The following is a 13132-nucleotide window of genomic DNA, read 5'->3' on the forward strand; positions in this document are numbered from 1 at the left end:
TTCCTTACATCATCGTGCTGCAGTCAAATTATAATTAAACTGTTTCTGGGTCTTACAGCGCTTAACGTTGATAAAAACACATTTTAAATGTTAAGAAGATCATTTGTTTCACTTTTGCAAACTGGACAGAAAAAAGTCTAGAAAGAAAATACAGAAAATAAAATGACTTCATGTTTCTGCTTTGGTCTCTCACCATTCCTCTTCTTCAACATGAATACAACGGCAGCGATGAGGGCGAGAGCAAGAACAAGCACTGCAGCAATGATGCCGATGGTCACGTGCATGGAATTCCCTGTTGAGCAGAAAACAACAAAACACAGTCACAACCTGAGCAGGTGAAGCAGGTGAAAGAGAAGAACATCTGCCAGTCAGACCATAATCCTGAATATAAGCACAGTTTGTTTGTGCTGCTGATGTTAACTCTCATCCTGTCTGTAGATAATTACTGTATTGATGCTGAATCTTTGAACAAGTCCATGAACTCATCTCCTAAAACTGACATGAAGTAAAATACAGTGCCTATAATCTCTGAACATGTAAATGGTTACACAATGACTGAAAAAAAAACACTCTAAACTTGTTTGAGTAAATTCTTTTTACAATAATCTTCAGACAACTTTCTAAAAAATGTCTTCTATTGGAGGTAAATAAAAAGAAGTCTTTATCAAAAATATAAACTGAACAAAAATACTTTTTTTATTTTTCATTATTGACATTTGTCTGTGTTGATCAAAGGTCAGTAAAGAGCGGACAGACAGCACAAACAGCTGCAGTCATCTATAATCCTTTGAAACAAATCATTTAAATCTGATAAAAGTTTCTTTTTATTCTTTTATTGTTTTGCTGTCAGGGTCCAGAGGTGGACACTTACATTGGTTTCATACTAATCTCAGCCTTCAAACTGTTTATTAAATGTATAAAAAACTTGATGAAAGTGAGTGAAAAACAATATAAGGAAACAAAACTTCCCTTCCAACACAGGACTGTTACAGTGAACTTCCCACTCTCATCCCCTCTGACTCCAGTCTTACCTTCGTTGGTCCTGATCGCGACTTTGTCCAGCTTGGTGACGATGTCCTCCTTCACACCAGAGAGCTGAAACACACATTCGTACTTCCCCCAGTCTGCAGAGGACTCTGATGGAAGCTTCAGCTCGACACTCATCTGGAAGGATCCGTCGTGGTTGGGGAGGATCTCTCCGTGGTCCACGTCGTCATGAAGCTCCGCTCCATCTTTCCTCCAGAACATCACGGCGCTGTTAGGGTAGAAACCTGTAGCGTGGCAGCTGACTGGAGAGGAGGAAGTCTTCTGGAGGAGAGACACTGAGGGGAGGTCTGGAGAGAGAGAGAAAGACAGATTATAGTTTCTTTATCATCATTTAATGTTAATTAATATCATAATTCCTGTTAACTGTCATGTATTTAAATGCCTGAATATCAAGATTATATTTATAGTACCTATGTAAAGAAAAGAGGGAGAAAAAAGACAAAAGGAGGACAGAAAGAGTGAGAATAAAAAGTAGAGAGAAAGAGAGAAAAATGAAGAGGTACAGATATGTAGCAGAGAGGAACAGATATAAAATGTCGGAACAGAGAGAGAGAAGCAGAAAGATGAAGAGAGAGCAGGAGAGAAAGAGAAATGTGTGTAACATTTATTGTCAGGAAGAGAAGAGGTGTATGAACGTTGTGCTAATAAAAACACATCAGGTCATGTGATTCTACCTGTTCTCAGCAGAGAGCTCCTCCCATAGTCCACATACTTCTTCACCCAGTCAGGGCAAATCTGGGTGAGGTAGTTCTTCCATTGTGCTATATCAGCTCTGTTATTATCCCACTTCTGTTTGGTGATGACAGCCTGTGGTATTGGAGCGATCCATGTCTCTGTCCTCAGGTCGAATACCAAGAAGTCTTCTCCATCATAACCTTCCTGTTCATAACCATTAACTTCTCCAGTCTCATCATCCCACTCACAGCCGTACATCCTCTGGGTAATGTGGATTCCTGAGAGAGAGAGAGAGAGAGAGAGAGAGAGAGAGAGAGCAGAGTGAGATCACAGCCCAGTCATCTATTATCAGGTGATTTCACGTCTTCACCACAGAGACACACTGATCCACACACACCAACACAGAGCACCTACACCTTCTGCTGTTATTGGCTGGATGGAAGACGCTCACAGCCAATCATCATGTGGACGGTTTAGAGAGAGAGAGAGAGAGAGAGAGAGAGAGAGAGAGAGAGAGAGAGAGAGAGAGAGACTGCTGGGAAACAGAGTGACATCCTAACACAGTTCACATCCTGCTGTTGTTTTATTACCACAGAGACACACTGAGACCAACACACACACACACACACACACACACACACACACACACACACACACACACACACACACACAAAACCCTCTACCTGTGACAAACTACACACTAGACCGCCCCGAGCTGCTCTAGAAGCTTCCACTGAAGGAGAGTCTCAGTCCAGGATCAGTCTGTAGACTCCTCCTGCTCAGCCAGCACAGTGTTCAGCAGTGTGTTAGTACAACTGCTCACAATAAGGCAGAGACCACCAGGACCACTATGGAGACTGGGAGGCAGTCTGTGCGTCCTGATTGGTCCATCCATCAGTCAATCATTAGACACAACCGACAGCTGTTTCTACCTGCAGGCGTCGGCTTGATGCTGCCTGAGAGGACGAACCGACACACTGTGGTCAGCACAGTGGAGATAATCTGATCTCATCTGTAGTTCTACTAAACATGAAGAGCTCAAACTATTGATCCTTTAATTATTCAGAGTTTCTAATTCATTAATGAACCATTTACTTCTTTTAAAGGTCAAGAAAGACTCAGATAAACTTTACATTTGTTCATTAAAGCATTGAACAGTTTTATTTACAATCAAATAAAAAAGATAAAAGCAGCTGTAATTAATTTTCTGTAGATTACCTAATAAATCAATCAATCAATCCACTGATTGTTTGAGCAGTTTATATGTTTATTATGGCGTAAACACACTGTGCTCAAGTTACATTCATCTAATCTAATCTGTAATTATACTCTACATGTATATTATGGGATGGACACTGTTTATTAGCATAGTAGAGTTAATCTAATCTCATCTGTTTCTAGTTTAATCTGTTAAATGTCTTTAAATAGTAAAATAAGGGGCGCTAGTGAGGCACAAATGGAGTAGGTCGCACTTTTGAGAGCTCCTGCAGAATCCTTAATAATTTCATAATTAAACGTCGTTCTCATCTGAAATAACTCACACAACTTTCAAAATATATTACAATAAACCAGAGTGTGACAAAAGCTCGGCGAAATTGGTGTGGATGGCATTGAATCTTCGAAAATATAAGTACGACGGCTCGACCAACACAAGTGCCCAACACATCCTCGTCAAAGAGTTCACAGAGTCCGGTTAAGGCCACACTCGCATCTGCGGAAAAATCCATCATGGATATTGCATCCATCGAAGCTGACATCCTCTCATCCTTGAGAAAAGAAATATCCTCTGTTATAAGAGAAGAGCTAAAGAGTGCCCTGTCAGAGGATTTCGACTCCCTGACGAAGGAAATAAAGGCCACGAAAACTGAAATTGCTAACAACACAGCCGCAATACGCACGGAAATTGAACAGGTGAAGGCCCATGTAAAAACTGTTGAAGCGGGGCTATCAACATGGTCTGATGAAGTTGTTTCGGTACAAGCGAACGTGCAAGACCTCAATAAACAAATGAAAGATTTACAAGGAAAGTGTGAGGACTTGAAGGGCAGGATGCGGAGAGGGAATATACGAATCACCGGTGTACCGGAGCATCCGAGATCAAGCTCTCCCACAGCTGTTTCCAAACTCATTCAGGAGGTGCTGCAGATGGAGAAAGAGGTGCGGGTGGAGCGCTCCCACCGCAGCCTAACGCAGAGAAGACCGGGGGACATACCACTCGTAATAATCGCAAGACTGCACAATGAGGGAGATGCAATGTATGTAGCAGATGTTGTACAGGACCAGATATGATCAAGCATTTTTTACTTTCTTGCCTATATGGTGTAAATCAATAGGTGACCTCTATAGGTCACGTTTTGTTTTCTATTATTACCATCTTCAACACTGATATACTACCATTATATTATTATGCTTACATCTTTTACTTTCCATTTTTTCATCCATACCCTTAAATAGGGAATTCATACATCTAATAATAATCTTTCTATACAATATATTTCCACATCAGTATTAAGATGTCATTACGTGGTTCTGCAGGAGCCTGAGCGGCTTGCTATAATTATTCTGTTTGGCTTTTTACCCAAGGAAAGGCGAGCTACCTCAAACCTTGCTCGCACAGCTGCCTGTTCTGACCTGCAGCCAGGGACCATGTCCCAAAGGACTGACCAGACTCTAATGTTGGTTGAGCTTATTATATTTTTCATGTTCTGTTCTGTTCTGTTCTATCTCTTCAGATCCCACTGTTCCCCGGGGATTCCAAAAGTAATATTAATAATACAGATGTACATTTAGTTTCAAAGTATTTTGAGTACAAGACTATTAATATGTGTTTGCATTCCTTAGATAGGGACGATGCCCTCATATTCTTAACTCTATTTTTTACATATCTCTATTATTTTTTTATTCACATGTCCCGCTCCCTTCCCAATACATATTCCCACAATACATTCCTTACCTTTCAATTATCTTGGCAAATTTGCTCGCTCACACCCATACACAAACCCACACATTTACTTAACGTCATGTCCTACTCTCATCTTACTATTTGAATCATGGGATCACTTAAGGTTGTAAGCTATAATGTCAAAGGGCTACATAGCCCCATAAAGGGGAAAAAAATCCTCACGGATTAAGAAAAATTAATTGTCAGATTGCATTTTTACAAGAGACCCACCTACCTGATACAGAGCATGACAAACTGAAAAAATCATGGGCCGATAAAGTATTTTACTCATCGCACCAATCAGGCAGCAGGAGGGGGGTTTCTATTTTAATACATAGGTCAATTTTTCACCAAATCTTGTTCATAAAGACTCTGAGGGAAGATTTATTTTGGTGAATGGTTCTATTGATGAAATACAGGTCTCCCTCATGAATATATATACAATACCACAGCACAGTACGGGTATCCTTCTGTTGGCAGGGGACTTCAACTGTGTTAGGTCTCAGTTTATAGACAGACAGCCTCTCCCGAGGGCCTCTACACCAAGAATGAGCAAAAGGCTAGAGCATTTATCTATAGAGTCAGGCTTGGTAGATGTCTGGAGAAGTAAATATCCCAAAAGCAGAGACTTCAAAATTTTACTCCCATAGACACTCATCCTATTCAAGAATTGATCTCTTTTTTACTCCAAAATCAGAGATACACAGGATAGAAGACATAAAGATTTTACCAATTACTCTGTCTGACCACGCGCCGCTTGAACTAATATGGGATCTGGGCCACAGGCCTACAACTAAACAGTGGAGATTGAATGCCTCACTTCTAAATGACAAAGATTTCCTTACATTTATAAAAACTGAACTGAAAAATGATTTAGATACAAATGTCTCACCTGAAATATCACCTCTCACTCTGTGGGACTGTGCAAAGGCATATATTAGAGGCTGTATTGTCTCATTCGCAAGTGCAAAAAAGAAGAGAAGGGAAGCAAAACAAACTGATTTAGAGGATAAAATTAAAAAACTGGAGCAACAACATAAAAGAACACCAACCTCTTACTTACTTGATACTCTTAAACAAGCTTGCAGAGATTTAAACACCTTACAAACAGAAAAGATTGAGGGCAATTTAAGGTTTATCAATCAAAAATATTATGACAATGGTAACAGGGCAAGTAGATTGTGAGCATTAAGACTAAAAAAACAGCAGTCATCCAATATTGTACACAAGTTACAGTACAATAATTCAATATTTACAAGACCAGACGAAATCTCACAGGAATTTGCAGGATTTTACAAATCCTTGTATAGTAATACAGATACTTCCACTGACGATAAGGAATTGGCCCAATTCTTGAAAGATATCAAATTAAAGGAGCTATCTGAGTCTATGGCAAAAGAGCTAGATGAACCAATCAGAGAATCAGAAATACAGCAGGTATATTAACGAATTTTATAAAACATCTAAAGAGACGATATCACCTTTGGTACTAAAGCATCATGCGCTACAATCGGGGACTATGGCTCCCTCCTGGAAGGAGGCAACCATAGTCGTCATACACAAGGAAGGCAAGGATCCCACTAAATGCGAATCGTACAGGCCCATATCATTGCTGAATACAGACTTACGTATACTAACAGCTATTTTAGCAAGACGCGTCAATAGAGTCATAACCCAAATTATCCATCCGGATCAGACCGGGTTTAGTACAGGGATAAATTATGGAGACAATATCAGAAGATTGTTGAACCTTGTAACCCATCCAGAAACACAGAAGGAGGAAGCTATGATATTATCGCCTGATGCCCAAAAAGCATTCGACCTAGTATCCTGGAAATACCTATTCCAAACATTAAAACGTCTTAAATTTGGTCCAAGTTTTATTAAGTGGATTCAAACACTATACTCTAATCCGCAAGCTGCTGTTAAAGTCAATGGGTTTTTATCAGAACGCTTTGTCCTTGAACGTGGGTGCAGACAGGGTTGTTCCCTATCACCTCTACTGTTTAATATATGTATTGAACCCATTAACTCAACTTATTAGAGACAAGTGGAGAACATCATAAATTATCACTGTACACAGATGACGTTCTTATATTTAACTGAACCTGCAACCACAATCCCTCACCTAAAAGACCTCATTTCAACATATGGGTTCCTCTCCGGCTATAAAGTAAATGTAGACAAAACCATAGCTATGGATATAAGTGGTAATATTTCACAGTCAGTCAAACTTCAGAGTGGATTTAAATGGCCAAAAGATGGTATTAGATATCTTGGCATCCAAATTCCGCTAACATTAATAAACCTATATAATACAAACTACAAACCTATAACTCAGAATATTTGCAGAGATCTAGACCGGTGGTCAACTCTTCCACTATCTCTCTTAGGTTGCATAGAAAGTGTAGGGATGAATATACTCCCGAAGCTTCTCTACCTATTTCAGATGTTGCCAATTCATATTCCTAAATCCACATTTGATAAATTAGATTGACTTATTTCAAAGTTCATTGGCAAGGACGACGGCCAAGAGTTAGACTGAAAACACTGCAACTTCCTAAATCCCATGGAGGCCTAAATCTCCCAAATCTTAGACACTACTTCGGGGCTGCACACTTAAGACCCTTAACAATATGGATTCAGGATCTCTCAGATACGCTGGCTAAATATAGAAAAAAGTTTGTGTCCTACTCCCCTACAGGCCTTACCTTTCATAGGGCGGCTGTGACTCAGTGGTAGAGTCGTCTTTCAATCGGAAGGTTGGAGGTTAAATCCCCAGCTCCCTCAGGCTACATGTCGAAGTGTCCTTGGGCAAGACACTGAACCCCAAATTGCTCCCGGTGGCATAGCCAAAGGGTATGAATGTGATATCTGATTGACAGTTGGGCACTTTACGTAGCAGCCTCTGCCATCAGTGTGTGAATGGGTGAATGTGATATGTAGTGTAAAAGCAGCTTTGAGTGGTCGCAAAGACTAGAAAAGCGCTATATAAGTACAGTCCATTTACCATAGATGTCCCATTAGGAGACACTCAAATGGGTGAATGGACTAGAGTCACATTAAATATCTGGGGGAAAATAAAAGTATCATTTGGATTACCTAAAACAATCTCAGCACTAACTGATATTGGATTTATGAAGGATTTTGCTCCCTCCCATGTGGATGCAGGTTTTAGGAAGTGGTCAGAACATGGACTCAATAAGCTACGTCAACTCCATGGGGGTAGGTGCCTAAAATCATTTGAACAACTGAAAGAGGAATTCATACTCCCTAACACTGATTGCTTTAGATATTTACAATTAAGGACATTTTTAACTAAACATAAAGAATGGAATAAAGTTTTGGAACCCACTCCAATTAAGGAGTTTCTGTTAAAATTACAAACTGAAAACAAGGGTAAGAAGATTATAGGTCTTTTTTATCATATATTTTTAGGTATGACTTTGAATAATACATTGCAGATAAAAAGAAGATGGGAAACCGAAATGAATGTAGACATACCAGAGGACACATGGGATGAATTATGTACTGAAGCCCATCTTGTAACCAATTCCGATTCATGGAGGGAATTCAAGCGGAAGGTAATAATGAGATTCTTCCGGACGCCAGCTATAGTGTCAAAAATGGGCCCAGCATACTCTAATACATGTTGGAGAAATTGTGGTACAAAAATTGGCAACCATACCCTAATACCGTACTGCTTCTAAGCTGGAGCTGCTACTACACGCACACACACACACACACACACACACACACACACACACACACACACACACACACACACACACCCCAAACGCACATGCGAATCCCCTCCCTGACTCTTACCTCCTTTTGTTATTATGTATCTGGATTTTTATACACCTGTTGTATATTTTTACCCTATGATAGAGTTAAGTTATATCTGTCTTGTTGTTTTTTTTTGTTTTTTTTTTATAATTGTGCTTATCCTTGTACACATATAGATACAGCTGTATACAAAAAAGGAAAATTGAAGAACTGTGAATATTATTGTATAAATTGTTGAATTTGAAATAAAAACTAAGTTTAAAAAAAAAAAAATAGTAAAATAAGTTCATCACAACGTCCCAGAGGCAAAAAGGTGAAATCTTTAAGTTGCTTCTTCCGTCTGAGCAACACTGAACAGCATTTCATTTGTTTCAATAGTATATTATGTCAGAGACACACTGAGGTCCAGTTCAATTAATCTGATCTGTGTTTCTGCTCTTTATATATCATGGACACAGTGTGGTCAGTGCAGCAGAGTCGAGCTGTTACACTTTTTAAACCTCTGATCACAATCACACATTCATCATGTCGTCCTGTCAGCCACGTTCATTAACACACGCTGCTCCTCCTCTCATGTGCGGACCCAGCAGAAGCAGCCTGTGTCCCATTTACAGTCCTGCACCTTAGTTTTAGAAACCAGGCGCTGACGTTCCTCTATCAGCTGTGTGTTGTAGAGCTGTTGTGATCAACAGGTTTTCTACAGGAGAGTTCATATGGACCGACTGACTGTGGGCAGCCCAGTCGAGTTATTCTGGTCTAATCTAGTGGAGATAAAGGGTTAATAATCTCTGAAGGTTATTATGGGATGGACAGAAACGCTGCATCAGGGCAGTTTAGCAGCATCCAGCAGTCTGAGTGTCAGTGATGTTTCTGTGAGTCCGACTGTGTTTCAGACAAGAAACGCCTCCAAACAGCTTCAACTACGTCAGTGACACACTCCTGACTGTGTGTGTGTGTGTGTGTGTGTGTGTGTGTGTGTGAGATTTGATTTTTAACCAGATCTTTATTGATCACTCTTCACACTGTACAAAAACATAACACATCCTTGTTTTAAACGCACCAATCACATCACAGTTTCACTTCAGCATGTCTCCCACCAACAGCTGACCCTCCACCACAGAGCACAGCACCCTCTCATGAGCCCAGACTGACTGGAAACTCTCCAGGTCCTGGTTGGCTCCGTAAAAACTGAAGTCCAACAACAACCTGGACTTCAACATTTTCACAAACAGTAGCTTTACATGAAGCTCCAAAGATTCCCCCACCTTCCTCTTCCTGCTCACATATATGGCCATCTTTGCTTGTCCCAGGAGGAAATTTACGCTCTGACATTTATGCTTTTGGTGCCGAGTGTATTTGAACCCACAGATAAAAACCTGTTCAGTAAAAATCTCTTTAAAACAGCCAAAAAACTTTCCCAGTAAAACAAACAGAGGAGTCAGACGAGTGCACTCTAAAGAGCAGTGAAACACTGTCTCCCTGTGCTCACAGGAAGGACACGTATCCTGCACACTGACATTCAGAACAGAAATAAAAGCAGTGACAGCTATGATGCCATGTAGGATCCTCCACTGTAGGTCTGCATGTTTCTTGATTGGGGGGGGTTTGTACAGAGACCTCCACTCAGGTCTGGCCTCAGGACTGAGCCCCAGATAAGTCCTCCAGGGGGTGTCACTGCGACCATTCAGGTTTTTTTATGTACAGTCTTAACAATCAGTTTGTAAAAAGTCTTCCCCGCCCCGTCACTTAAAGAAACACCTGCAGTGTTGGTGGAAGCCAGTAAAAGACCAGAGCAGTCCTTCAGGTCAGGCGAGGAGAGTCCAAGCGTCCGCCTAACAACACCGGCTCTTTAAGCAGCCAGTACAGAGAGTCTGCCTGTTCCTGTCTCTGCTTCTTCAGCAGAGTCCACACTGTAAAAACACTCCGATAAAACCCTGGCAGAGAGGACATGTTCACTTTCTTTAAATCCATTAAAAACAGAGCTCAGTCCCAGTCCACCAAAACGCTGCAGGATACAGCAGGACAGCGGCCTCCACACCAGGTCAGCGGGCCCAGTGAGCAGTCTCTGCATGAACTGAAGGCGGACAGTAGCACCCCTACTGGCTAGATGAACCAGACCCTGCCCTCCCTCCTCTTTAGGGAGAAAGAGCACACTCTGAGGAACCCAATGCAGCCTGTCCCAGAAAAAATCCACCAACACTTTTTGGACGCCAGACAGGAGAGAGGGAGGAGGATCAACACAGGCCAACATGTGCCACAGAGCAGAGGAGACCAGACTATTGGCCACAAGTACCCGCCCTCTAAAACACTTTTTAGGCAACAACCACCATTTTTTAAGACGACCTTTGACCTTTTCCACAACACTTTCCCAATTTTTCTTTATGAAGGTCTCATTCCCCAAAAAGACTCCCAGATATTTCAGACCTCCTTTTTTCCAGACCAGACCTCCAGGTAGACTGAGCTGATCCCTCAGCCTCTCCCCCACCATGACAGCCTCACTTTTCACCCAGTTCACTTTGGCAGAAGACATGGAACCAAATAAATTAACATTTCTTTCTAACAGATCAATATCTTTCTGCTTATTTACCAGGACAACGGCATCATCAGCGTATGCAGACAGTTTAAAATGAACATCAGAGCCTGGAAAACACACCCCGCACAGATCTGAGGTCAGTTTGTGAAGCAGAGGTTCAATGGCTGAAGAGTGTAACATGCCAGACAAGGGACATCCCTGCCTCACCCCCCTCTGCACACTAAAAGGAGCACTCAGACCTCCATTGGTTTTTAGAACACTCTCAATGCCACAGTACAACACCTGGATCTTGGCTATGACACGTGGGCTGAACCTAAAGGCAGCTCGAGTCTGCCACAGATACTGGTGTTCAACCCGATCAAAAGCCTTTTCCTGGTCTATTGAAATCAAACCAGTGTCTACAGCCAATGAACGAGAGACCTCCAGAACATCTCGAATCAGAGTGATGTTATCACTAATGAGCCTGCCGGGCACACAGTGGGTCTGATCAGCGTGGATGATGGAGCCCATCACCTGTCTGAGTCTAGAGGCCAGGACCTTGGACAAGATTTAAAAGTCTGTGCAAAGTAACGACACCGGTCTCCAGTTTTTCAATTCCTGCAGGTCACTCTTCTTTGGCAGCAGAGTAATGACCGCCCTCCTGCAGCTCAGAGGCAGCCGACCCCTCTCCAAACTGTCTCTGATCACCTCCAGCAGATCCTCCCCCAGCACAGACCAGAAGGACTCAATCCCAGGAGCTCTACCATGCTGCAGACTCATCAACGCAGAGTACAGTTCAGGCAGGGACAGCTGGGCCTCCAACTTCACATTTTCCTCTGCCCCAACCTGAGGAAGACCAGCATAGAAGGACTCACACACCTCTGGACGCTCTGTAAATTCACTCCTGTATAAGTCCTTGTAAAAGTTAGCTGCAAACTTCCTGATGTCAGAGGAGTCTGAGATGGAAGAACCGTTTCTGGACCGTAAAGAATGGATGATCTTTTTCTGTCCATGTTTCCTCTCCAGGCCAAAGAAGAAGTGAGATGGAGCATCCATCAGTGTGACATCCAGGACACGAGATCTGACCAGGGCCCCCTGTGCTGTGACGCCCAGCAGGTTGGCTAGAGCCGACTTTTTAGATTGAAGGGAATCCAACAGCCCTCGATTTCCTGTGGAGTCTACCAAACGCTGGAGCTCCACCACTTCAGTCTCTAGATCTCTCAAAGATCTGCTGATGTCTCTGGTGACATTGCGAGTTTAATTCTGACACAATTGTTTGATCTGACATTTGCCAAAGTCCCACCACTGCTGAACACAATCAAAGTCAGACTTACACTGTCTGTGGGTGACCCAGAAATCCTCCACAGCATCCCTAAAAGCCTTATCATGTAACAGGGCCGTGTTAAAATGCCAATAAGCACTGTTCAGTCCGACCTTCTTAATAAAAACAGAACAAAACACAAGACAGTGATCCGTGAAGCCCACAGGGTTTATGTGACAGCCTTTAAAAACACTCAGCTGGTGTTTGAAAGAACACAAGCGATCCAGCCTGGCCAGAGATAAAACATCGTCTTCAGAGTGACTCCAGGTGTACTGTCTGTGATTATGATTGAAACTCCTCCACACATCAGCCAGCTCCTGAGTCTCTGTGAGCTGTCTGAGCCTGTGTGATGAAGCAGCATGAGGCTCCTGGTGATTCCTGTCCAGTTGGATTTTCTGTACAGTTAAAATCTCCACCCAGAAATAAATACTCGTCACTGCTGCAGCGTCTGATGGTGTCACACGACACACCCAGAACAGTAAGTCTGTCCACATGAGTGCATGGTACATAAACATTAATCAGAGGGAGCTTAACATTTTCATACTGAACTTTGACCTTCAGTAAACAGCCTTCAATAACTTCCTCTACCTCACATGAGACAGGCAGGAAGCTTCTAGAGAACATAATCCCAACTCCTCCACTACAGCTGGACTTATGGCTCCGGATCACATCCCCACCCCACTCTCTCCTCCACTGACTTTCACTCTCGGAGGTGCTGTGTGTCTCCTGAACCATCAGCACATCTAACTTCTTAAACTCCTGCAGCTGAAACAGAGCGGCTCTTTTAGCAACATCTCGAGCTCCGTTCAGGTTCAAAGTGCCGACTCTGAAGTCACACATGGAGAGA

At 42.2% G+C, this 13132-nt stretch overlaps 1 protein-coding gene across 1 annotated transcript in view; it reads right to left on the reverse strand.

Annotated features, from left to right (window-relative positions):
- Positions 1 to 52: 52 nt before the first annotated feature.
- Positions 53 to 13132, reverse strand: part of LOC138608672 (class I histocompatibility antigen, F10 alpha chain-like) — an 18026-nt gene continuing 4946 nt past the window's right edge. Inside the window, exons 3-6 of the mRNA XM_069681233.1 lie at positions 1722 to 2000; positions 1005 to 1334; positions 194 to 292; positions 53 to 60 (exon numbers count right to left, since the gene is read on the reverse strand). Coding sequence (XP_069537334.1) covers positions 53 to 60; positions 194 to 292; positions 1005 to 1334; positions 1722 to 2000 — 716 coding nt within the window. The remainder of the gene's footprint in view (positions 61 to 193; positions 293 to 1004; positions 1335 to 1721; positions 2001 to 13132) is intronic.

The sequence above is a fragment of the Semicossyphus pulcher genome, unplaced genomic scaffold (genome assembly GCF_022749685.1).
Source record: "Semicossyphus pulcher isolate SPU_LCO1_2020_fin unplaced genomic scaffold, fSemPul1.0.p SCAF_5, whole genome shotgun sequence".
Taxonomy (NCBI): Eukaryota; Metazoa; Chordata; class Actinopteri; order Labriformes; family Labridae; genus Semicossyphus; species Semicossyphus pulcher.